This window comes from Papilio xuthus, unplaced genomic scaffold (genome assembly GCF_000836235.2).
Source record: "Papilio xuthus unplaced genomic scaffold, Pxut_1.1 DF825017.1, whole genome shotgun sequence".
NCBI classification, from domain to species: domain Eukaryota; kingdom Metazoa; phylum Arthropoda; class Insecta; order Lepidoptera; family Papilionidae; genus Papilio; species Papilio xuthus.
Window position 1 is genome coordinate 6,986,919 of NW_013533632.1, and position 27,211 is coordinate 7,014,129.

Consider the following 27,211-nt stretch of genomic DNA (forward strand, 5'->3'; position numbering starts at 1 on the left):
ACTGAACTGAATTGAACACCAGTTCGTATAAATTCAGGAATTTTCTTCAGGCTATGATATTATAAAGAAGATAGCTTTGCTTACTCATTTGACTACTGCTTAACTTTAGTGACAAAAAGTTATTTCATGTTTTGTGCATATTTAGTTTGTAAATTGATTTCTGTGAACACGCGCAGCAATTGCTATTGTTGATATTGCAAAGCGAAAATTATTAGCTCAGCCGTGTGCTCTGCAATTCTTAAGGCTTTGCTGATTTTGTTTTTGGGTGCGAAGCTACGCGACTTTTTTCGCCTCTGGACATCTTTTTGTTTTTGCTGAGCGAAATAATTGCTTTATACAATTTAATTGCTTTGCGATTATAAAGAGCAAGAGAAATACGAAAACGAAGAGACTGTGTCCCTACCAGCCAGGGCTGGTTTCTGCATTTTCGGCGCCCTAGGTGAAATTATTGCGACATTATTTTTTTTGGTATCGGCTGAAATTTTCGATATGAAGGGTGCCTCCGGGTCACCGCAGGCGCGCCTTTATATCCGGTCCGAGGCGCATGCGCCCCCTTATGGCTGGCGCTGTGATCGGTCGCCCCACCTGGCATCTACCCTAACGCCGCTACTGCCTTTAGGGAACTGCAAAGGATTGGAGCGAGTTGCCGTCGTATGTGGTCCCGTCCAAGTTGGATGTAGGTGTCTTTAAGAGTAGTTAATAGGCATTAACCTACTTCGCTAGCTTGTACCATCTTTCGGCCATATAACTACTCAATATTTGGGGCCCTAGCACGAAAGTTTGCGAGAAAGTCTTAGTAATGGTAAACAAAATTTGTATTACGTTTTTTTTTTGTTTTGTATCGGGCCTAAAGTATACAAATCCCATACAAATTTTAACGTACTTGATGACTTATGACGACTATTCATAATAGACCTCGAGGGATCGTACCCAAGTGTTGCTTTATTTATTGTGTTGTTTGATGCTATAAATTTAGGCTACGTTGGAGCTTTTCTTTGGGGATTAGGAAGAAGGTAAAGACAGAATTAAAAGTGTCTAATCTACTGAAGAGCATTGTTGTGAATTTAAAGAAAATATTATTATATGAGGAGAAAACGAAACTGTTGGTAAGTTTTAAATATCTAGATGATAATAAATAGCCAGGTTCTGTGTTATGACTCATTGTGTTTTGTTAGGTATGCTTAAAAATAAAACAACAATATACTGACATATATTCAACATTTATTTAACATTTAATATTACATAAAAAGGAGGCATTTTTGCCTTAGTCTTCCATTATTTAATGTTCCTACAGAATTGATCTCATTTTAAGAGCGTGAAGTTACTACACAATCAAGATAGATACATCAATCTAAAAATTACAATTTAAAAAAAGCATATCAGAAAATGACAAAGAAAGGTTTAATAGAAAATCATTTACTGCGTGAAATTAGTTTCAAATTGAACATATGAAATGATAAAACCTTTCAGTGTTCATTTTCTTGACATTAATTACCGCAACTATTGTTATATCTGTTCCTTTTAAGACAATACAATCATTGATCAGCTGAATACCTTAACGTTAACATTTTAACGCTGCTTAATTAAATATATACGATAATTTGACATAGACACATAGAAGACATTAAAACATTTATGTTATAATACTATGGATAGTATGGGTAGGGATCGATACAGACATTTATATATAACATATACTTGGTTAATTATCATTAAACAATGAAATACATGCAATATATCATCTAAGACTTAATTTATGAATAAATAATAGACATTTATAATTTCCAATGAAGAGTCAATTATATCATGGATATGTTCATATCAAGACTGTTTGAAATTGGGCGTTTGTACAGATATGGTGTAATTGAAATTTGGGAGAACAGAAATATATATTTTACATCAGAGATAAATAAATCAAACAAAATATTCATCTATCGTCTATAAACTAAATATGACTAAAAATGATCACAGCTAGTTTATAGATAATTTTATGAAGTTTTATATAACATTCTAAATTCAACATTTCAATAACTGGACCTTATGTTCCGCTAATAAAATTTTCTTGAGCCGAGTGATAAGATGTTATTAGTCTAGTTTTTATGAACTTAACCAAATTCAAATACACTGACTGTTTTGTATGGTGTTAAAAAATATCCTCGGTACGATGTCGTTTCAGTCAATGTACTTTAGAAAAAGGTCAAGTGTGATCGTATATGCGAATCATTGGTCCCAACACTTTCAAATCATTCTTTCGCACAATACACGGATATTGTAACAGTGAATTCTCTGACGTAACACCTGGATTAGTACAATATTACAATCTCTTTTATTCTCTTTGAAAATAACAGAGATAGCAAGTGTTCATACAAGAGTCACATTAAAAATTCACTGTTAAAGATGGTTGTAAAATATAAGTGTATTTGCGAAAGACCTTCCATTTCTTATTACAATCCAACTTTGTAAATTAATAGATATAAAAATAATGCATGGAAATGAATAAGAATAGGATGTATTTTGATATAAAGATTATATAAGTAGGTACATATGATATGAAGTTATGATAGAAAGATCGTACCGCCCAATGCAATTACATCAATAGCAATTACGGGAGACATATATATCGCAATTTGAGTGTTCTATATCTTCAAAACGGGGAGTCGACATTGATTGACATGCATATTTTTGTAATCTACAGGACGTTAGATCGAAACTACACTATACCATTATATATTAATAACTTAGAATCCGTAAAACACTTATATGGTTCGCTCTTGGCGTAATTTCCCTTAATCATACATATATTTGAAATTGATATAAATATTATAATGATATATTATACATTGTCCAGTTTATAAGGTAAACACATTTAGTGTCGCATTCAGGTTATACGTGTATTAACGATTTATGGGACGCTCGATATTTAAAAGCTAGTTCTTGAAATTTTATAAGCATAAAAATTTTCAAGAGCCAATCCCAAAAATCATTTTTATTTTGTAATACATGCAACCCAATATGTGACAATCTGCAAAGAGATAATTTAACTTTTACATAATTTTCTTTAACATTCGTTGTACGGAACCCACAATTTCATGTTTCAATCAATATAATAGTAATAATTTTACACGATAAAATACAATAATTAATGAATATATGACGATATGATGATGATGATGATGATTATGATGACTAATATTAAATTCTAACTCTAAAAATGAAATATATTCATGCAGGGACGCGTCTAACTTAGGTTGCCTTAATTACTTGTTTTCCTTTGATTTAATGTGATTATGATGGTTATATGTACACAGATATATGAAGAGCCAGTGTGACATAGATTGGTGTTGGCACGATGCTTATCCTCGATCATATGTTTTGATAGATTATTAGGCCAAAATATATAATCGAAGATTGTTAGCCTAATATATTTCTTTATTATAACTAATATTTCATTAAAATAGATATTAAATTACACGTAAACGATTCACAAGAAATACGCTGGCTCTGTTAATACTCCTACTCGTCCTTACTATTGTATGATAAAATTATGCGAAAAAATATTGCAATTAAATAAAATGTGACTATTTTAATACCTAAATATTCATAAAAGGAATTTAGAAAAATAATCAAACTAAATATTAACTGAAAAGTGGGTTATGGGCTCAGAAGTCAAATTTGATCTAAACTATAAAAAAAAATATAAATTTTTTATCATTTTTAAATTTTTTAATTTTTTATTACTTTTTATTTTTATTTTATAAAAATATAATATATTTGTATTGCATTATTTTCAATCACTCACACATTCATTCTCTTTTTGTTTTCCCAACTAGGTACGTGCTTTGAACCTGTCCATAATCCGATCACAACAAAATATTTCGTGTACAGCACATCGATCAATCCAATTTTTTTAATTTTTTTTTCACATGCATCAATGAATCGTACTTTAACTAAATCTAATCACAATCACTCCAAAGTTTTACTTTAACAATCATAATCTCCATTCAAGTTTCATGCATTTCTACTACGTTACTACTAAGTCACTACATATTTCTATACTTATTATTTTAAAACGACTCGCACGCATCTTCTTTTGTACCAATTCTACCTTATATTTAATCGGAACGCTATGAATTCCTTCATTATAATTAATCCTTAAATAAAGAACCCCATTTTACTATTATGGCATCCACTATTCTAGGTGAATATCTACAATTGTGGATTCCAAATAGAATAGGAGACTAGTCTAATTGGGAGACCCCACTGATTTTGCTGGCAACTAATTTGCCTATGTACAAGACTACTGAACGGGTATAATCTAATCACGATATGATCGCAAAAGTAATTTATTAGAGGACTTTGGATCAGGTGTAATAATCGTTTTTGCGTCTGTACCCTATCACTTACACAATATAACCACCCCCATTATCCCTAAATTCCCACCGTCGAGATACACGATTTACGAGATTTTTGACAGTGGAACGCACTACGTATTTACATATGGCAACTAATTTGCCATTAAGACTAATATTTTTTCCCTTAAAAGGTTTTTTTATTTTTTTTAAAAAGTCTTAAGTATAATTTTTAAATATATTGCAATTTTTAAAACTAAGTACTGCTATGTTTTGATAGATTTAATTTGGTTTATTGAAAACAACTGTTACTAATTGACAAGTTTTCAGATGAAGTTGTATCTTTTTCGGATCGCAAAAGTCACTGTTAATAGTATTGGATGTTAAATAAAAATTCTAACGTACCACTTGTATTGGAACATGTTACCTCACATTCCAAAAGAATGTAAGGCATGACATGTTTTACACAAGTGTCCCGTGTGTAACAGTTTTTGATGTGACTTGCTGTGTAATAATTCACAAATCATTCCATAAACAATCTTTTTCATATTCTAAATCCTACAAACTACAATTGCCTTGTATAAAGACAAATTACTTGCCTTTACACAAGACTACTGGCACTAACTAATCAGATTAAGAGTCGAATCAAAGTCATATTGATATTTTTGGATAAGATGTAATAATCCTAAGTAGTACGTCACTCTTATCTGTTTTTCTATTCTAATCCTTTCACACAACTTCTCGCATTAATTATTGCTTGTTTACTTTTCATGTTTTGTTTATACAATTCACTAATTAAACAGATTTCGGGTGGATCAGCTCCGTTATTCTCTAATAAAATTTTAATTATCAGTCTTTGACTAAGAGAATGGACAAACTGACTGGTATTAGTGTCATAGAAGCATAATAATGGTATCCTTTTATGTTTTTCATTTTTGTCACAAATCTCATAGATGTTTTTTCCTTGTTTATTAAATGATCGTAATTTAATGGGGAATTTAATTTCATCAGAGAATATGGAAGGTTATTTAGCGATCACAAAAGTCAGTTATTTGTTGACTTGGGACGATGTGTTTTTATCCCTGTTTGTAACACCCTACATCTGTTGCAGACTCAATAATAAACGTGGTACACAGTATTGGAATTACAGGAATTAAATCCAACACTACCTCCCTTTACGTTGCAGCATCTGCTCTACTATCGACATTCTAAAACACTAGTGAGATGAAACGAAAAGATAAAATCTCAATCAGCATCAATCTACGTATGATTTGACTAATTATCACTAAAATTACAAACTAACACACACCACACATCCATCCCACCCACACAACATAAGAAAAAGATGATTGTATGAGATGAAAATCTAATGAGACACTGCATAATAATAAGGAGTCGTATAATTCCACATTTATTTCTAAGTCCCAAAACTATGCTAACTATGTACAACTACTAATCTTAAACCTACTATTGCTCTGAGAGATTCTGCACGTAGGTAATGAACAAGAAATAAACATCATAACGAACTGAAAACACCAACTTACGCTATAGCATCGTGCATGAAGATAATCTCGAAATCTGAATCACTACATCTTTTGGTGGTGCAGAACCAGAAGATGCAGTTATGTCAGATTTAGATGTTAACGAGACTCTTTATTTGAAAGTTAATATTATTCAAAATCCTTAGTCTATCCACTGGCTCATAAAAGATGATGTTATTCTTCGATATATCCGTGATGTTAGTTGTCGTAAATACTTTGTTATGACTTTTAAAGAATTGAAATTTATTACCCAATCTCATCGGCAAGTCAAAATACTATTACCTATTGCTATTACCTTTGAAGCATTGTATATTTGGAAAACAAGTAATATACCTATTGCAATTGTAAACGTGAACGCGAATGGAATTATCAATTTGAAGCCTACAAATGAGGCGAGGTGTCAGGGGGATTTCGAACTATATTTACACACCTATTAATTGATATTTAAATATTAACATACATACTAGCGATAGGGGTAAAGGATAGAAATATATATACAGAAGTAATTCGGTATTTTTGGATCATAAATATCAGTTCACATGACTGATGATTCCACTTCAGAAAAACTCACTCCGAAAGGTTCATCAATTCTCTACTAAAATATCATTCTTAAAAATTCATCTGCCATGTGACCTGATATTAAGGCGTGATAGAAAAAACAGGAAGCCTATGTTGATCGCTCTAGAGGATACAACTAACGACTTAATGTATATAATCTTAACATTTAAAAGAGGATAAAAAAATAGGATTAGATTTTGGATATACAATATGGGGGTAAAATGACAACACACTGATTTAACAAAGCGTGTATCCACAATGCACACCGCTGACAAGTTACAATAGTCAGTCGATGAGATTTACTTACTTGTGGTAAACGTTGGGAAATCAGAATCCTAGCATTTTACAAACTAGGAGACAGTACTTGAACCAAAGAATGTAACTGCTTCGATTTAAGTATCATCTACCGAAGAAGGAATGCCACTTGGGTGTGGTAGGAATAGGGTTAAAGGGCGCTAGCTAGACAGCGCTGGGGATAGGCACGAAGACACGTTGCCGACACGTAAGAGATTTGACAGTGTCATCGACAGAACACGGGCTTACCTCCGAATAGCAATCACAATCCATAATTTCAAGACCATCTATCTAAGATCACAAACCTAGCTTACGCATTAAGTCTACCTACAAAGGCCACTCAGAGGTTTCACTGCCCGTGTAAGAAATATATATAGATATATAAGGTGAGATACATAATCGTCTCTTGATATAATATACTATAAGCGTGATTTAATACGTTAAAATGTTTATAACTAGATATGACGTTTATGATATATGAATGACACATGTATCTTATATTAATACTGTTTAAAATACTGATTAAAATAAGAATAGAAAGGCCAACACTAGAGAAAAAATCAACTAAAGCTAAACTTACATGCTAAATCAAGAAGCTCTCACAAGTTCGTTGATTTTATCTAGTAATGGCCAATATAATAAAATTTCAGAAACGTTTTATCAAAAGGACTGAGTCCAATATATCTGATACGTTTCAAATTTCTAGAAAGATTTTTTCCTTCACTTACTTGTAAATATCGTATGTAGCCATATTTTTATTCCACAAGGCTCGATAAGTAAGTTAATATCGATTAAAAATCGATACGGAAAATTTGTTTGAAACCACATTTTGACGTAATAATACAGTGTACAAAAAAATGTAAAGTCGTTAATGTGGTTTCTAAGTTTTGTAATATCAATAGAGGATATCGATATTCATGTTTGAAATCCGTGACATATAAAGATGTTAGTTCAACGAATGAATGGTGGTTTATAGCCGTAAGTCATACGTTCCAGGAAGCGATGCAGATCGTAGAAGCGCGGCCGCTGCTCAGGTTCGCGTCGCCAGCACTCATGCATCAGGTCGTACAGCTCACGGCGGCATCGCGGCGGTGGTGCGGCCGGCACCCGGGCACCGCGACCGCCACGACGCCACTCGTTCGCATTTGTTATAACCTACACCAATGAAAATCACATATTAAATACACCGATTCTAATCTTCAAATATGTAGTGAGGCTTTATATTGTTCAGGAAGAATTAAATCCACAGTTGGTAGTCTAATGTTAAACGATCACAGGCGTGTAAACAATCGAAATCAAAGTTATCATACTAATATTAGTTATCGAAATGTTTAGATGGATGGATGAATGTTTATTTATAGGAACCTCCAGAACAGCTGTACTGATCTTGCTGAAATTTGGCATATATAGTATAGAACACAGTCTGGAAAAACAGTCTGTCGGGCTACAGCTATTCGTCAATAAACGTAACTAGTACAACTTACTGTAATATAAATAAAACAATGTAAAGAACCCACCTGGTCATCATTCATTTCGTCGAAGGGTCTGACGAGGCAGTAAGTTAGTATTTCCCAGACAGTTACCCCGAATGACCAGACATCGCTTGATGGAGCATAAATGCCCTACAACAATGAAAATAAGTTTTCTATTACATTTCAGTAAATTAAATTTTCCTGGGAAAATTAAAAAATTAGATGGGAAAAAATGTAATGCTCCCTTAACGGTTTGCTTTAAGGTGTTAAGTTTCAATAGTGAAGGCTTAGTAAAGAAGGAAAGTCCGCAAAATAGACCGAATAGAATTTTTATGGAAAAACATAAAAGTTGTAAATCTGTTTATATACGTCCGCCAATGTAGCATTTTTCTTGTTTGATATTTAAAGAAATATATATCGGATCAGATTGCTTTTTAAATCAATCACGCATTTTAGCCTTTAGGGGTAAAAACGGATATTCACAGATATCTGTAAAATAATTATAGACATACAGACAAAAAGTAATACGTACCATAAGCAAGCTTTCCCAAGCCATCCAACGTAAAGGGAAACGGCACCCATCAGCCATTATATGGTAGTCAGTCACGAATTCCTCACAGAACATTGCGTAGTCAGATATTTTGACATGAAGTTCCTCAGTCACTGTTACATTGCTGTAAAATACGATGTTGAATCACGAAAACCACACACTACATAGACATTGCTCCAAAGCTACATTGATGATATTTGATAAACAACATTATGTTAATCTTCATAATTTTATAGAAACTTTCGCCTGTGCAATTTCAATGAATCTACATCCATATCTGGATTTTGGATCTTAATTTTTATTAAATGATATTAGCTGTCCTTAGTATGCTTAATGGTAACATTAAAGGCAATGGTATGCTTGAATAACAATGATTTTTCTTCAATGCAACATCGAAAACATGCAATATTATAGCGACATGAATGTGATTTGATGACGAGTTTCTAGAATATGTGATCTGTAAATGTTGTAATCGATGATGTAAGATGAAGGAGGAAGACAATCAGCTGTCAAATCCGATGCACCGTCACCTATTCCTGAACGGGTAAGTTTGGGGGTTTATCTGTAACTTGGGTCAACGAACGCGACGCGGCACAACTTACCGAGCAGCCAGATCTCGGTGTACTAACTCGAATGACTCCAGATACTTCATGCCGGCTGCTATCTGACAGCATATGTGAGTCAAACTGGAATAACTGAAAATGTGTTCCCATAATTAATTCTAATTTTCAAACTAGGCAACTAAGACTACTAGAAAATCTCTTTACTATTATACTACTTCGAAAAAAACGTAACTACAAATTTAAAAAGATAATTGTGCCCTGAACGTTATTTATCGCGCTTAACGTTTTAAAAACTAGAACTGGAGATATTATTGTGTGAATTTTATGTCTCCCTCTTTCCTCTTTATATGTATTTTATTACATTGAAATGTACAACTACCAGTAATAGGCTATTTTTACAAGCATGTTGTAAACTAGCGTAAGAGTATTTGATCTCACCCCTTGTTGTTGTTTTTTTAATTGTTTTTCAGTTTAATTCATTATTAAATTTTTGTTACTGGCATTATTCGTCTTTTTATTTTTTACTAAAATTGCATGCGATGTTCAATTCTTGCGAATGTAAGTAGTTTTATTGTTTTAAATGTTCACTTTGTTGTTAAATGTACGTGAAACTTTAAAAACTGTGATAAAAATTCGACATTTCATTCTTTGGGTCCTTGTTTATTGGAGACGACATCGATAGAAACTTTGTTTTATAATATCAATCACCGGCGGTCGAAGGGTTAAAACAGTTGTTTACTTGTGTATGTGCTGTTGTGCTGACTTTTTTTTCCAATAATATAAGTCGTAATATGTGATATGCAAGTGTTACTGCAGTGTATATTTGTGTTTAAGCGAAACCTTGAACTGAATAATCTAAAGAAATGAACATGCATATGCCAACATGCCTATATAGATCCTATTATCCGAAACCGAAATACGTGACAACTCTTAAATGTATCCTTCGCGTTTTGTATTACCTAGAGATGATGTAGATTCACAATTGAATCTGGTTGATAATGCTGGTATTGTATTCTTGGCTATGTTTTTTGCTGAAAATGATAAAGAACAACAGAAAAAGCGTAAGCCAAAGCAGCTAAACCTTCATGCAAGCGAACGGTTGGTGATCATCTAACGCTAAAGCTAGACTTACTTCAATTGCTTGTCCGTCTTCAAAATCGTGGGGAGGGGAGCAGCATCGCCGCGATCGAGGGCCGCGCATGGGGGCTCTAGCAGGCTCAAACCAAGCACTCTCGCGAGTTGAGGGTGCTTGAGCCCTGCGCCCCATGTAGCTTCGCGGGCGAACGCCGCTCTATCGCACAGTCATAATTAATCAGCTGTGTGTTAGACTCCTCTTATTGCTATTTATTACTTTCTAGCATTAAGATTAGCAGAAGTTATAGACACTTTCCGGATATAATATGCGTGATGAAAACCACAGCATATAGTCATGGTTACCTATAAAACGGATACTTACTTGATATCGTTATGGCAGCCGCGCCAAAGCGTCTTGACAACTACACGCCGTCGGCGGCGGCCGCCAGTGCTGTGGCATTCTTCGTCGCTCAGTTCGTCGATGCCGTCGGTCTCGCATATCTGGATCTGCCAATAAAAGGTGTATTTTAACAACACTATAAACTGCATAAGACTTTTATACACTTTCTTTCACTTGGCGCTTCTAAGTGGTCGACGCCTATTCGGAGAAAGATCTACGAGCTCCAAGAAAGTCTAGGTCGAGGTGGTAGAACTTTAGATAGTGGAGAGTGGAGGGATGTTTGCTTAGTTATTTATTCTACGTCATATATAGGTCATATCATTAACAGCATAATTGTATGTTAGTCCAGGTAGGGACGTGTTTTAGAAGCGTGATCTTGTCATTCGTTTTCCAAGCAAATTGACCAGTCTTTGTGTTTACCTTAAAACGTTACTGGTTTTATTAAGAATAACATCGACTTTAAAAAAAATCCTCGTACTTAACCTCAACTGTTCTAATGAATGTTAAGATGCACTTTATCGTTAAGTTTTTATTTATTAAAACAACAAAAGCAATTTTGAAAGTTCGCAATTGTGTTTGCTAAATGTGTTGGTCTTAACTTTAAATGGATTATTTTAAACTACTTCACTGTGTAAGCTGAGCTTAAAGGGATTACTTAATTGTTAGCGTCTTTTAAAAGGTATTAATGGTTTTTCAAAAATTAACATTTTATTCCGTGGCACGCGTACGCATTCCGGCAAAATAGTTCTTAAGCACGTAAATAGTGAGCGAGTAAGGAAAAAAATCCTGTATATTTTGCAAAAGCCTACTTTGGCCCAGTTTCTGAGTTTACCGAGCGTGCAAAATGGCTTTGCGCCTTGCGGATTTACAGACCTTGAGAATAAGCCAACTTTACAGTAAAGGTGGGTTGAGTCGCGAACGCTTATGTTCTCAGAAGGTTCGTTACTGTAAAAGGAAATTTACGTCGAGTAACATTTCAGCTGAGATTCCGGCTATTGTGCCATCTTGACTTTTATGTTTTACTGTGTAATGAAAAAAAATTAAATGCAGTAAAGTTTATGGAAATAATAAGTTTTTACTTGTAAGTATTATATTTTATATATATTGTTGCTAACTTGTTTATTTTACTATCATTTTCTAAACTTCATATGTACTTACGTCTCTATTTAAAAAAAAAATTACAAAGTTCTTGCGGAAAATGTTAATCTGGCTATATTTCCTAGCGTATGTTACGAATATCTTGGGACAAAGTTATGCAAAGAAGCAAAGAGCTCGGTTATACTCTTTGTCATGAAAACTAGGTCTGATAATACGATGTGTTGAAAGGCTCATTTACACACGGAAAAAAATAAACTCTTCCTACTTTCAAATCATACCGCATATAAAGCGAAGTTATCTTTGAGCTTACGGACGGATTATTTAAGTATGAAAATAAACATAATAGCAAATATGTTGAAATTATTTTGTGACTTCTAATATTAAAATATTTGGTTGTCAAAAAATCCACTATTTTAAATAGGTGGCTGTAGATATCTCGTAAAGCAACGGTCATATAATTTTACATTTATGCCCGTTACAAAGTTTAAGTTTACATTAAAAAAAATCTTTAGCTATTCTTTATTTGGTTATTTCTGTAGTGGGTTATTTCAGTTCATCTTTAATTATGACATTTCCCTTAGCGTTTCTTATATCTAAAGTAAGTACTGTCTGACTGAGGCGAGTTAACGCTGAATGTTAAAGTTAACAAGATTAAGTTTGTATCTAGTTTTTGATAAAATAGATATTAAATATAAGAATATAAAACCGCAAATCTATAAAAATCCGGTAAGTAATGGAATTAAAGTATTGTTTGTTCAGGTGTCCTGTGGGTTTGTGGTTCGAGTAAACAACTTTAACAAAGTTAGGGTGCGGTATCGTTATTACCCGCTACACACAACTTTACGTATTTATACAAAGCTATTCTTTTATTCCATATATATATTATTTATCCAAAAATATTATTTATTCTACTAGATAGCGGCCGATACTATGTCCGCGCGTAATTAAAAAACTTTTCGAAAATAACATATAACGTTATAAAATTATTTGTTCTTTCGTGTGACTTTATTAAAAAGAATTTATAAATGGCCAATATTGTAAATTATTATAATTAAAAACTGCTTTTAGTAATATTCAACGTTACAGAGGCACTGGCGTACATATATTTATAATTTTCCTCTGCAATTAATTTCCACTGACAAACATTGTTTTCGGTAGCTTCGTCAAAATAATTAATAAAGACTCTTTGTCCGATAAATTGGTATTGACTCGTTCATTCGTACAATGACAATATTCGTCGTGTTGTTGTAGTTAAAAAATGCAGGCGTCAAAATTTTAAGTGAACAAATTATTTTTGAAATTTGTTCGCCATTCAGATATGAAATTCGATGGCGCATTTTACGAGTGAGTTAACATAACGTACATGTCGTGTAAAAACAATATTATTCAGTTGAATATTGCTTTTATTAATATAAAATAAACTCGAGACATATATACTATATTTATAGTCTCGCACACTTTGTTTAATAGTCTTTAGAAATAATAATAGCTGGTAACTCTTAGAGCAAGCTTTTTTGGTCTCATGTACAACTATGACATTTAATTTATCGAGCTTAAACGCTAAAGCATTTTTACACTATGAGAAGAAAATAAGTTTTCTAAATGCCATAAATAGATTTTAAATCAGGAGACCCAATTTCTTCAAACTTAATTTAAAATGTTATAGCGGAAAAATATTATTCTAGACGGTAATGGTTGGGGTTGCGCACCGTCAACGTGCAGGAGACGAGGGGGTTGCGGGGGGCGCGCGGGGAAAACGGGGGTGTTTAGCCGGCGGCCGGTAGATTGCATTTCCTTGCTACAGTCGCTAATCAATTTTTATGACTATTTTTGCAGACCAGTTTACCCTCTTAAATGCTTGTTTCACACGAGGGAAGTACAGCGATTCAGAACAGCAGGACAGGAAAGTACTGTGATTGTTTGAACTCAACAGACTCTGCGCACAAACTAACATTAAAAAACTTTTAGTTAGCCATATCGCTAGACAAAATATTTCAAAATGTATAGAAATAAATATGTACTATTTTGATAGTGAGTGTTCGATCACACAATGGTAATACTGCACTGTCTACTGCTGTGTATGCCTGTTGCCCTCGTGTGAAACTAGATAAGAGGGAAGTGATAGGTAAACCTTTCGACCGTGCTTAAAGGTTGAAACCGTAAACTAACAGCCACAAGAAAATTAGTTAGCCCCGGTACACGGCGTTTAAATTCATATATATATATATATATATATATACGAGTATATCTCCCTTGATTCGTCGACGTATTGCAATTTTTTTTTAATTTATCGAGTCAAAGTAGATTAAAAAGAATAAGGCCGATTACACACGATGATGAAAACGTAAGTAGAGAAGCTTTATGTAACATATATACATCGGCAAATCTAAACTTATGTATAATACTGTTATGTCTTTATACCGTAAGCCAAATGATTTCAATAACGGACAAGTTGCTAATTGAAATTAATTGGATTAGAGATAATGCAATGTTAATTAATTTTCTAAGTAATCGGATTATATAAATTCCAATAATCTCTTAGTCAACGCTTAATGGTTTTACTTACATATTTATAACTTTAAATACACTTAAGAATCTTCATTAGTATAACTAATATTATAAATGCGAATTCTTAGATGGATGGATGGATGGATGTTTGTTTGAAGGTATCTCCATAACGGCTGAACGGATTTGTATAAAATTGGCATACATATAGAACATAGTCTGGAAGAACATATAGGCTACTAATTACTTTTTTTATTTCCGCGTGGATGGAGTTGCGGGCAACAGCTATTATCTATCTTTATTAAAACATCGGTCATTATAACTTATACATTTTAGAGTTTTAAGTTTTCTATAACGTTAAATGTCTTATTTATTTTCTTTCCGTTTCAAGCACTCAGGGTCGTTAATTGCTTATTGAAAAGTTTCTTTTCACAGAAACGTGAGAAATAACGATTGTAGTTTTTGAAATGTCACCTCGAACGCCCTAGGGGTGACAACGAAACTGCATCTGAATAACGAGAATTGGACTCGTCTAAGTACTACAACGGCCACTTGTAACTCAAGCACTGTACTTGGGTTGCGCCTCCGTGAAATGCTTAACACGTAGCTTCAAAATAAATATATGTAAGTGTGTAAACCCCTAATTTTCAAAGGATAGGGGAAAAGGCACTCACGACCATTAAACATCCTGGCTGGCAGAGTTTACAGTTTCAATTTGAAGCTTTTTTGTAAGACAGTAAGGTGAATGATGTATGGGTGTGCATTTTATTGTGAACTAGAGTCTAAACAGCAAAACATATTTTTACTATAATATTGTAAAGATTAGATTAGATTAGATTATATTAGATAGATTGATTTGGTGGACAGAAACCTGGTGCATTTACCCTACGTAAGTAAGAAAAGTTCAGGGAGATGATGATGATGTTCTAAAGGTATTCGAAATTACTTATAAGTGTTAATAGTAGAACTCAATAAGTAAATCTACTTAACAACAGGAATGCAATAGCTCGGTATTTAATATATTAATAAATCCAATGATTCTCAACGCTGAGGATTACGAAGATTGTAAGAAAGTAATAAAGCGTAACTTACGACCTTTGCAAGTAATAAACTGGGGGAGTTTAAATAATGTGTGTGTGATAACGCCGCTATTCGCCTCCGTTTGAAATCCCCTCACTTTTAACGTAAGTATTTAAAAATTCCATTTGGTTGTCAATTTGCCGGGTGCTATTTCACACCGGCCCTCAACGCGATGTATACTTTTTCATTTATATTTAACGTATCGTTTTATTAGAATAAATATTCATGAGAATTGTACTTGAATAAACAGAGCTGTTATGGACGGTCGCGTTCTGGGAAAAAGTTTTATGCATATCATAAATATCGTAAAATAAATGTTTTAAGTAAATGAAATATGTTTATTTTATATATATTGTAATAACATTTGGTCTTAATTCAATTATTGTAAGTGTGAATACGAAGAGACTTGAACTGAACTGTTTTTTTTTATTATTCATCATTAAAAATAAATAATCAAATAAATTAGTAACAAGTGATAAAGAAGTGACTTTTTCACGTGGTTGTCAAAGAAGAAAGGTTAGAGGCACAGTTGCGGCCGACATTCTGCCGCCCGGGGCGACACGTGTCCAAAAATGTTCCCTCCACCCCACTTGACCCGGCAACAATCTCAAAGCTTCGCAACAAATATTATTTGTACCTTAATAATGCTTTGTTACAAAATTTAATTATTCCACATTCCATTAGAGACTGTAATAATGTATAAACATTAATTAAATCTCCGTCTTGATTTCTAGACAGATGATAACCATTGCGATATTGAAATTGTAAAAGATTTTAACATGTCGAGGTCAACCGTCAAGTTGCCTACCCTTATTAAACAAAACTTTAATTAGAAATAACGATATGTCACAATTTATTAAGATTATGAGAAACACAACCTTTGCTATCATTTTAAGCAAGTTATTCTCTTATTTTCCGTACAATGTAAATAGCAATCTATCAAGTACATGTTCTATTCCACTCGAACGCCCCGCGTTATTCACTCGATTGGAAGGCGTTGACAAGACGGAGGCGTTCCATACACCCTTCTTATGTTATTTTCATACTAGGACAGCAGAATGAGGTAGAACTGTAGGATAACACAGTACTCATTCAAAAGTATACACTGAGATATAATGGAACTGTTTTGACAGTAACTGTGACTTCAAACTTCAGAATCTTCAGTATTCAAACTTCAGTTCTGTCCTCGTGTGAAACTTGTATTATTTACTCGATTGGAGCGTGATAAGACATAGGTAGGCGTTAAACATGCTTCTTACGATAAATATAAGTTTTAATCATCTGTACATGATCTATGCTTATATAATGAAAGTATATAAAAATTAAGTAGTACGTTTTAAAGAGATCTCTATAACGAATACAGTCATGGGTTAAGTATATTGAACAGGCTTATTTTGTTACGATATTAATTACAAAATAAATATTATTATAGCGGTAAAGTAATTTAATTTGCACACATCTGATGGGCGCTTTTAACTGTAAAGTGTAATTAAAAACATGAATAATTGGTATTGTTCAGACTTAATGTTGATTATAACTCATTATTTGTAGTGAAAATTTTGTAATTTGGATTTAAGACCATTTCTTTTTACATTACACATTACAGGAATCTTAAAAGTAAAATATTTGATATATTTTTAGTGTATTTTAAAATTTTTTACGTTTCTATGTCTATTACGCAACACACTTTCTCATTTTATTTTGTACTCTGCGTACTAACATTATAAATAAAAAAGTGTAGATGGAACGTTTGTAGATGGATATTTGTTATTACTTAACTCCAGATCAGCTAAACGGATTTCGTTGAATTTTGTCATAGATGTAACACATATGCTACTTACTAGGTATATTCTTTAATTCAGGGTAAATGAAGTCGTGGGCAATAACTAGTCTTATATATAAAATTCTCGTGTCACAATTTTCGTTCCCATAATCCTCCGAAACGGCTTGACCGATTCTCATGAAATTTTGTGAGCATATTGAGTAGGTCTGAGAATCGACCAACATCTATTTTTAATCCCGCGCGGACGGAGTCGCGGGCGAAAGCTAGTTTTACTATAAAATAGACTGTAAATAACTATTTCAATGTAAATATTCAGTTTCGTACATTCGTGTCTATCCTAATTAGATCTGTTGCTTACCAACTGTTCGAGGTAGATTTTGCAAACAGAGGCACGTGTCATTGTTGTATTTTAATTAGGAAAGAACACACATACAGAATTTAGTGGAGTGTGGCAACCTAAGCAAACCATTGCACGGCACTACTCATGATGTACCCATTTATCTTTAAAGAACAGTCTTGTTTGTGGTTTACAATAATATATACGGTGATTGACGTTATATTACTTTTTATCTTCTATCATTTAGTTACGTAGGAAGAGGAGAGACATTTTAGTATGTTTGTAACGAATAAAATTGTCGCGATATAGCGAGAAGTTGTATTTTTCTGGACAGCCTCATTCGGGTTAATTTTTTTATCAAAATTTGAGAAATGACAGCATGAAAACTTTTTCATCGGCTGCCAGAAAATTGTGAAATAAAACAACAAATTTTAAACTAAAAATGACAGTAATTTATGTTCAAATCGAAATCAAATAGTTTCAAAATTTTGCAATAGCCAAACCATCCATCACAATAATGTTTTAAAATAATATCACAGCAAACACAAAAAAACAGACATAATGGAAGAGTTTTTAGAAAAAATAAAAAAGAAGCTATCTGTTGACAACATTCTCGATTTTATGAAAGATGGAAAACTTAAGGAAGAGATAAAGCAAAGTTTAACGGGTAAGAAAAGCGACATGGAATCCTTTTTGTAGTAAAATTATCTCAACTTTATACACAACTGTTATCAAGTGCATTAGGTTCGATGTTTGCATGTCATGTTTACAAGTTTAAATAATGAAAAGTGACTACGGTATTATTATTTAAGTTTACGTTAGAGAATCATACTATATATAACTTATATCGTAAAACATATTTAACACAACTCTTGGTTGGTTAAATTTAGTCAAATTCGATCAACATATTGGGAGACAAACATCTTATTTTCACTCTTCATTCTTAACAGAAACTTCGAACGTTTATACGGTAATAGCTTTATAAGGATAGTTTTCTTTAATATGAAACGTGAAATGTAATAAGAGATGATAAATTTTAATATATTTTTGATATTGATGAACTTGTTCTTACAGCTACCATAAATTTAAATGAGAAACCTAAGCAAGAAGAGGTGAGGTCTGCGGATATATCTAAGAATATGATGGATCCTAAAAATCAAATCACTGTGGAAAATATACAGCACAAGACAAATGAAGATCAAAGTAAGCAAACTAAAGATGAACCTAAAGAGACATCTGGCGATAAGAGTGGAACGAATCATCTTAATATCTTACAGAAGCCTAATGTTCAACCCGAAGTGGAAAAGGATACACCAGTCACAAATTAAGATATCAACTCTCTGATTAATTAAAATTTACTAAACAACTTGAATTAATGAGCAATCGACCAATAAAATAGCTTCATAAAATATTTTTTTATTATCACTATATACCAAGTTAAAATGTTCTGGCGAACCTACAGGTCCAAAAGTCAAGGATTGGAAAATTCGTACAATAGTGCTTCAACTTTGAAATACAATCGATACCTATGAAATTTTAATTTAAATTATAGATAAATGACACATTTAGTAACTTTTATCAAAGGGTATAAGTACGATTCAAATTATTTCAGCACCGGTCAATTTAAGTGAGCCCCTTAATTTGGCAGACGAAAATGAGATACAGGAAAAAGCTTCGGGAACTAATTTACAAGCAGGTGAAATAAAAATTTAGCCAAGAGATTTAATTATGTAACTAAATCTTGCATATAAATCTGAGCTAGCAGTAATTAATATATAAATTAGCTGCCGCTCGTGACCCCGCGCGAAATAATAAAAAAACAACTTAGTAGCCTATATGTTATTCCAGACTATGTTCTACATCTATGACGAATTTCATCAAGATCCGTTAAGCCGTTCCGGAAATACCTTCTAACAAACATCCATTGATCCATACATCTAAACTTTCGAATTTACATATTATATTAGTTTATATGGTTAAAAGATTTTGTGAATTAAAAAATATAACGTTGGTTTGTATAATAAAACATAAGCGTATTTCAATTATTTCAGCAATTATCGAGTTAAATGAAACAATTAATTTGCTAGACGTGAAAGAGATAAAGAAAAAAGCTTCGAAACCAAATTTGACAAGACCCGACACAACTGCAGAATCAAGTCCTGGACAAAGAGAGTCAACTGCTACTGGTTCGATAGAGGGCGCATCAGAACCCGATAAAAGTAATATCAAAGTGTTGCAAAAACCTCTAACAATGCCGTCACAAACAGAGCAAGTGGAATCGAAAACGCAGTTTGATGACTTTTTTAATTTGACGTAGAATTGCAATATAATAGAAATAAACTGGATATGGAACATTTGGCGAAGTTTTGTATTAGTATCGACGTTTTCCTAGGGATGTTCTTTTCGCTTTTAATCTTCAGAAACAAAAGTGTACGTTAACAGAATGTTTACTTAACACGCAAAACAGGCGAGTACGTTACAAGAGTCTGTCGAATCAATCAGTTCAGATATCTCTGACAAATTTTCGCATTTTTACACGCGCATGTTCTTACTGTGTGTTTAAAATTACATCCTAAATATGGACTAGATATGTATGAAGTTTGAAGTATTCAGATATAAATGACAGGGTTATTTTGGGTAACGGTGTGAGTGTTATTATGACAAGTTGTACTTACATTGCCATGAAGGCTCTCGCCGAGGAAAGTAACCGGTCGCATGCGCCCCCGCGGGAAATCCAGCAGGGGCGCCACCCCGTTTGGGGGCTCGGCTTCAGGTAGTTTGATGGAGGTGAAGAGACCCGGGATGGGTCTCTCACGACGCCGATAGCGTTCTTCCGGGTATGCCTGTTAACAAAAAACACCGTTAAAATAAGCTTAAAACGATCACTTTTGACACTCTTGCATAAATAAATTGACATCCTCTTTGAAAAAAAAAACAGATAAATATTATGTTTAAAAAAGTGTGTGCTGACAATAGAATTTGACACATACTTTCATATTATTGTTGCGATTAGCTGGCTGCTCCGCAACAGAAATCATCCTTTGTTTTCATGCAATTAGCAGATGCTATTAGCTATACTTTATTTTATTATAGATAACAGTTATTTGCTTATTCATAATAATTAAGATTGATGACTGTCGAGGTAGGCAATATTATTGAGTTTAAAATAAAGTTCAGCCTGTCGATAGTGTCAGGGCTCGATCACGTATCCATTAGTCAATTACGTTTCACCAAAATATTGTGAGTTAATTTCGCGAGCGGTATATCGATCATATCTCGCTACGGTATTTGTCGTTAATAACGGCGATGGTATATTTTATGTAGCAGTAAATAATCTAGGGCCTCACTTAATTGCTATTCCCCCTAAGCAAGATTGTGCTCCTATAATTTATGTGGCTCGATGACTTATTGTTGTTGGCGTTGTAGTGTTCCGATATTCGTAAACAGAAAGCGTTAATCATCACTCTATATGATTTCGAGTAGATGCACTTTGAGTTTCCATTCAAAGTACTTATGGTGAATGTTTAAAATAAGAATTTACATCTTTTAGAAGATGGCTGAGAAAGAAAAAGAGATTATCCATTATTCATCACGTCTTATAAAAATTATCATAAATTTTAATGCGATGTTACATTTATATTATAAACATCGAGGGTTCACAAAAGATACGTTAATAGATAGATCTCAAAAGAAATTATTTTGCTAAATTATTTAATTTACATGCTAATCGTTTTATGAAAAATGCCCAATGGATTTTTTCCCATTGGACTATTGATAGATAGGCCGATTGGTCCAACGGGAAATATCCATTACCATACAAGGATTATAACTGAGCTTAATAATTCTCTAGCAAAATGTTAACAAAACGGCTACGCCTTGCCAAGTTTCTCTCCTCACTAAACCGACCTTTGCTCATTTATCATTTCTCAAACAGCCGCATAATACCCCTAATGAGTAAAATCCAAGCATACCTTAGGCAATACCATTAATATTACAAACCCGACCTTTCCCCTTTAGATGGCTACCTCACATAGAATAGTTTAAACGTTGTTCGCCTATGTTTCGTGGTTTTCGTTTACTACACGGATCATTTTATGATGAAGTTTTGGTTTCAAATGACAACTTTACTCAATTACTACTTTTAGACATTATTAGATAGTCCTTGTTAGTTGGTCCGAATAGCGCGCTTTCGTTACCAAGTCGAGTGTCAGAATGTTTAGTGAGGCGATATAAACGTCGACATTTTAGTAAGGCTAGTGTTGCGCCAGTACACTGGCGCACTGTCGGATTTTCTTCCTAAAACTACTTAAGCAATCAACCGTAATATAAGAAACTATTTATGTATTTAATTGCAATATAATACATTATTATAATAAAGAAAAGTATATCATAAAAATTTCAACGTAATTTATAACGTATTTCTCTTCTAGTATATGAAAAACAGTTTGATATGTAGCTGCCTCTTAGAGGAACGTGTAAACAGAATGAAATAGTTGTTATGCGAAGCCAATCCATTATTTAATTCAGCGACGGTAAGAGAGGCGATGGAGGGGAGTAGGGGGTCCGAGAGGGTTAGGGTGTGAGGGTGTAACGGGACATGTGACATATTCACGCGGCACTCGGGGGTACTTACACCGGGTAGTGGCTGTGGCTACACGGTACCGTATGTTACAAATAATGGAGTGCCCGCAAAAAGATGGCGGTGTGAGCTTTAAAATGTCGCATAAAACATAGAAGTTGCCGTATATAAAACAGTCTTCGGGGCCGAAATCATTTTCCAGAAGGTGCCAGCTTTACGACTTCTTTTTAGTTAAATCAATTTTATGGTCGCTAGTTTTATTTGTATTTCTAGGTTTGTGCTATGGGTTTTCACTGTTGAAACAATTGTACAAATATTTATTGATTTATTAGTTTTTGTAGGCAGTGGAAATCCATAGTTGGTATAAACATTAATTGTCGCCTCTAGCCGGAGATGGAAGCGTTCATCATCTTTTAACTCGCATTTTTTATTCAATGCAACATATTACCACTAACATTTATACATAGCTAAGCTACAACCACAAGAGATGTATTAACTTGGTTTAAAAATGACATTGTCTGATAAATGAGAAGAATATCTAGGAAGCATATAATACTATTGTGATAAATATGTTATACGAATAATTTTAAAATCTGTGATTCTTTTTAACCTGAAACCAAGAATTGTTTATCCTAATCCGTATTTTACACATGGTTTTTTTATTCTATTAATATTATACATTGTCAGAACTGTCAAGTTTAAAGAACTAAAGTAAACATAATATCGGAAAAGAATACTTTGTGGTTTCTTCTATTTAAATATGAAAGGATTCCTACGAGCGACGGCGCGGGCGTGTTCGTCCCGTTTATTTTACGATCCTCTTTAAAAAGACTTGGAGCACATAAACAAAACTTATTACTTACAACATGTTAGTACACAATGCGAGTTAATGCAGCCACCTCATATACTACGTGTGTTTTTATACTAATTTAGAAGTTTAAGTCAAATTTAGTTTTTAAATATTTGAACACAACGCCAACCATCCATTGAAAATGAAGAAATTACGAAAATTTTCTTTGCATAATATTCTAAACATTGAATGAAGAAGAGGATATAACAATTTTAGAAACAAAATAATTTTAACTTTTCTTTTTACTTCTCCGTCATTTACCTTTCAAATTAAATAGGCCAAGTGAACGATCATAAACATAAAATGTACACGTTAAATGAGTCTAGAAACTCAACAATGCAATTAAAAATTTAAACCCCCACGAGGGCTCAGGTGTTCTTCAGGCAATGCATTAATTAAGATTTCCGTAAAAACCATAAACAAGGCATGTAGCGGTAACACTAATTACCTTAGTTAAGTCATATTGTGTGCGGTCCGGGGCATCCACTCGACTCTATTCGTGCTATCCACCGGGTATCAACGTTTGTGAACATTACTGAATACCTTGTGTTATAATGGGCACGAATAGAAATTTTTAACCTGGATTCTTGCCAGTAGAAGACGACCGTAAAAAAGAACGTGAACGAAAATGCACGTCGAAGGGAGAGAGGAAAAGATCGAACTAGTAACTTTATAGTTTGCAATCTTTCTAATATTAAAATGCGAATGTTTGGATGGAGGTATCTTTGCTTGAAGGTATCTCCAGAACGTTAATTTATTAAGTTTATTTTTCCTGCCGCGCGGACGGAATCCCGGGCGACAGCTAGTTAATGCATAAATTTGAAAAGAAATACGAAGCAATAATTGAATGTAACGTCTTCTAATCCCATCAATAGATTAGATATAATTACATGATAAACTTAATTAAATATAACATAGAGAATTTAGGTAAGATTCTTGAATGTAAATCCAATCCAACCGTTTGTCTATAAAGTGAATGCGGATTCAATTAATGCACTTCCTCTCTTAGAGTGATTTTGGCAAAAGCGTCGCTAACTGTGACCCAGCTAAGCGACACTCGAAACACAACCACGTTCACGAAGTTTCCTTTAACTTAACATTTTAGGTCATAGAGCTATTATCAATAGAGTTCGCACCCGCCTTCTGCAAACGTTTGCCGTAATTCGATATCGTCTTTATTAGTTCAGTCTTAACCTCATTATTTATTATGTTATTGTAACTAGCTTCGAGTTTATATTGAACAAGATGTTGTTCGAAACGTCAAAGTGGAATGAAAAATAGACTACGTTATTTTCACCTTTAACAACTACATTTCAGTAAAAGTTCCGTACAAAATCAGTGCGGACTTTCGGAGATTATCCGGAACAAACGCGGATAGGCGAAAATTTTAAAAACTGTTTTTATTTTTATAACTAACGCAAATACAACGTGGGTACGAAATATGATTTTATTAAAAAAAATCTTGCAAATTAATTTAGTAAACAATAATTTAGACTATTGGACAGTACCCTTGGGAATGATCCATTTCTATCAATACAATTCCGAAGTAAATCAGAATAGAAATGGTCTATCAAAGTTTGACTCTTTTGGGAATTAAACCTGAGCCTTGCAGCTGAACATATTGTACTTTATTCCTCTATAAGGTTATTTTTATTCTATCATATTTTATTTATAGTTACATTGTCCAATTTTCACATGAAATAGAAGTGAAATTGTGTACATATTGTTAAGTTTCAAGATGACCAGATATTGGAAGCGATTGACCTAAGCTCGGGAGTATTGAGTCACTGAATTGAGTTTGGAGCAAGAAGCCAATCAGCCATGATACGCTTTCGAATATTACATTCTCTACAATTTGTATACATCGCAGTCAGTCAAGCACAAACCCTCGGACAATGTATGAGATGTAATTACAAGTCGAATTAAATGGCAGCTGTGGTCATTAACCTCATATTGTTTCCTTCTTTTTTATTTTAAATCAACCCGCAATACAGCAATGTTGAATGCATAAATATACGTCTTATTATAGGTCTTACTCAGCTGAGCAGTGATGTAAAAATTTTAACGAAACTATTCAGAACATTCAAGGATAAAATGTTCTAAAGTTTAAACGTTGGAGATTTCAAAAACTTTCCAGACAAATAATGATAACAACCGAGACACAGCCCTAAAGGTAATCCTTGAGTGGGCAGCGAGCATACGTCGCTGGAGCAAGCTCCCAGTGTCATTATAAAATACGGGCCGCAGCGTGGATTCGCTTTGAGAAATAGGAAGAGGTTGAGAACACCTGAGCTCTGTAGCCGTCGAGCTACGAACTGTATTCTGCGGCCGAGTCATGGATTTTTTTTTGAATAAGTTGTGAAGTCACTTGAATAAATTTATTGCACACTCAAATATGAATAGGGTTTTAACATTTTAACATTATAATTTGAATTTTTTTCAATTAAATATTTAATTAAATGTATGCCCATTTCGCTCCCAATATATTTTTTGAATGGAATAAAAAATGTTTTTATTAATTTAGTGTACGTTAGAATCGATAGAGGGCAAGTGACATGGCGCTATGAACTTTTATCGACTAGATTGGCAATTTACTGGAAAACAGCCAAGTAAGAATGCTGGCAGGTGCACAAAAAACAGTTGAAAATCAACAAATTGCAAACACTTTATACCGATCGTTGCAGTTGTTGTTGACAATTGTTCCTATATTTTTTTTGATGAAAGGTCTTGGATGTACCAAATAACACGGTTTAATAGGCAATACTTGACACTATAACAACAACTACACAATAACAATTTTAATAGATTCATTCACTTTGCTATTAAAAGTGATAAAGGTCGCATTTGATCACATTTATTTAAGGTAACATTAGATAAATTGGCCCTACTGTTTTTTTTTGTTTCTCGAAACGGGAAGATATTAATTTACCACTGTCGTTGATACGCTATCACAAACTATTTATTCAAAGAGCTTTAACAACAGATCCATCGAGCAAACGATGGACTCAGTGCCGTGCTTAGAATACCTATAAGAGTGCTGAGAAATTTTCAACTTCGAAGCAGTTTAGATCTCTCAGCCTTTGCGTTAAAGTGCAATTTTGTTAAACATTAAAATTGTTACGTGCCCCAAGCGTTGTTTAGAATCTTTGAAAAGCATCAACAAAACGTGGTCAAACTGTGCTCACAATATTTGTTTTTGATTAAAAGCGCGTAAACTGAATGAAAGTTTTCCTAGCGTTGTGTGTCTATGCCTCTTTGTTCCGCGTAATATGTTTATAGCTTATTGAAATATAGTTCTTTTAAACATACAAAATTGTATATTAGGTTTTTATATGTACATATAGGGTATATAACAAAACATTTGTATGAGAAGTCATTTCTTTTATAAATCTTTACGTACTACTTTTCCTGTCACTGCTTAAGGTTGCTCGATAATTAATTTCTTGTGGACTGTATAGGATACTAATTAGGCTTATTAGCGGCTTGATTAATTACATAGCGGCGGCGACAGTGATTTTATTACAAGACCGGTAAATTCCGCTGGCGGTATCATGAAAAAGGTGAGGTGAGCTTAATTTTTATTTAACCTAGGTGGATCGTTTCACCGCCCTATTTATCTATGCAGGCACTTAAATGGTTTTATGACTATTTCCTTTATTAAAAAATATAATTATTAACGTTACTTGTTAATTGAAAAAACCGACTGAATCTACGAGAAGAAGATAGAATGAGTATAAATCGAAAGATCTTATTTAAAATCGTTCGTTTCTGTATATAGTAAATTAGAAAATTTTATATAAAGTATTTGAACATATAAGTGGTAAATAATAAGTATGTAGCTAATACTAAATGTGTATAGTAAGTATTTTACATTATAGCTCGTAGCTTACAACTCGAATGAAACCGTCGCTGGCTCAGGTGCCACGTCCTGGGGAATTGATATTTATTCGAGCGTGCAACCGAAAGGCAGCCAATTTCATAATCACCTTGTAAACTTTTAAGAATTTATGATCTTGCCTGTAGTACCACATTTATTTATATTTTACACATCTCAAATTGAAAACGGTAACTTTCTTCAACTGTTTTTATGTCGATATTTTGGTAAACGAGTGAAAATAGTGTTTATTATAAGATTTTTTTATTAAAATTGTTCCTCATTACTGGTTAAGTTGATACGA

The 27,211-nt window shown here is 33.4% G+C and overlaps 2 protein-coding genes across 2 annotated transcripts in view; one reads left to right on the plus strand and one right to left on the minus strand.

Moving 5' to 3' along the window:
- Nucleotides 1-7,693: 7,693 nt before the first annotated feature.
- LOC106126117 (epithelial discoidin domain-containing receptor 1) overlaps nucleotides 7,694-27,211 on the minus strand; it is a 56,369-nt gene continuing 36,851 nt past the window's right edge. The window contains exons 12-18 of the mRNA XM_013323583.1: nucleotides 20,280-20,447; nucleotides 10,784-10,908; nucleotides 10,460-10,618; nucleotides 9,367-9,459; nucleotides 8,747-8,888; nucleotides 8,260-8,364; nucleotides 7,694-7,897 (exon numbers count right to left, since the gene is read on the minus strand). Of these exons, the coding sequence (XP_013179037.1) occupies nucleotides 7,694-7,897; nucleotides 8,260-8,364; nucleotides 8,747-8,888; nucleotides 9,367-9,459; nucleotides 10,460-10,618; nucleotides 10,784-10,908; nucleotides 20,280-20,447 (996 nt within the window). The remainder of the gene's footprint in view (nucleotides 7,898-8,259; nucleotides 8,365-8,746; nucleotides 8,889-9,366; nucleotides 9,460-10,459; nucleotides 10,619-10,783; nucleotides 10,909-20,279; nucleotides 20,448-27,211) is intronic.
- On the plus strand, nucleotides 18,041-19,960 carry LOC106126165 (uncharacterized). The gene is made up of 4 exons (XM_013323653.1): nucleotides 18,041-18,271; nucleotides 18,679-18,807; nucleotides 19,217-19,300; nucleotides 19,656-19,960. Exons 1-4 carry the CDS (start codon nucleotides 18,166-18,168, stop codon nucleotides 19,919-19,921), a joined length of 585 nt encoding a protein of 194 aa, XP_013179107.1. The 5' UTR covers nucleotides 18,041-18,165; the 3' UTR covers nucleotides 19,922-19,960.

Coding starts and splice junctions, on each gene's coding strand:
- LOC106126165 (XM_013323653.1), top strand. CDS start 18,166: ATGGAAGAGTTTTTAGAAAAAATAAAAAAGAAGCTATCTGTTGACAAC. Junction 18,808..19,216: donor CAAGACAAATGAAGATCAAA/GTAAGCAAACTA, acceptor AAATTATTTCAG/CACCGGTCAATTTAAGTGAG. Junction 19,301..19,655: donor GGGAACTAATTTACAAGCAG/GTGAAATAAAAA, acceptor CAATTATTTCAG/CAATTATCGAGTTAAATGAA.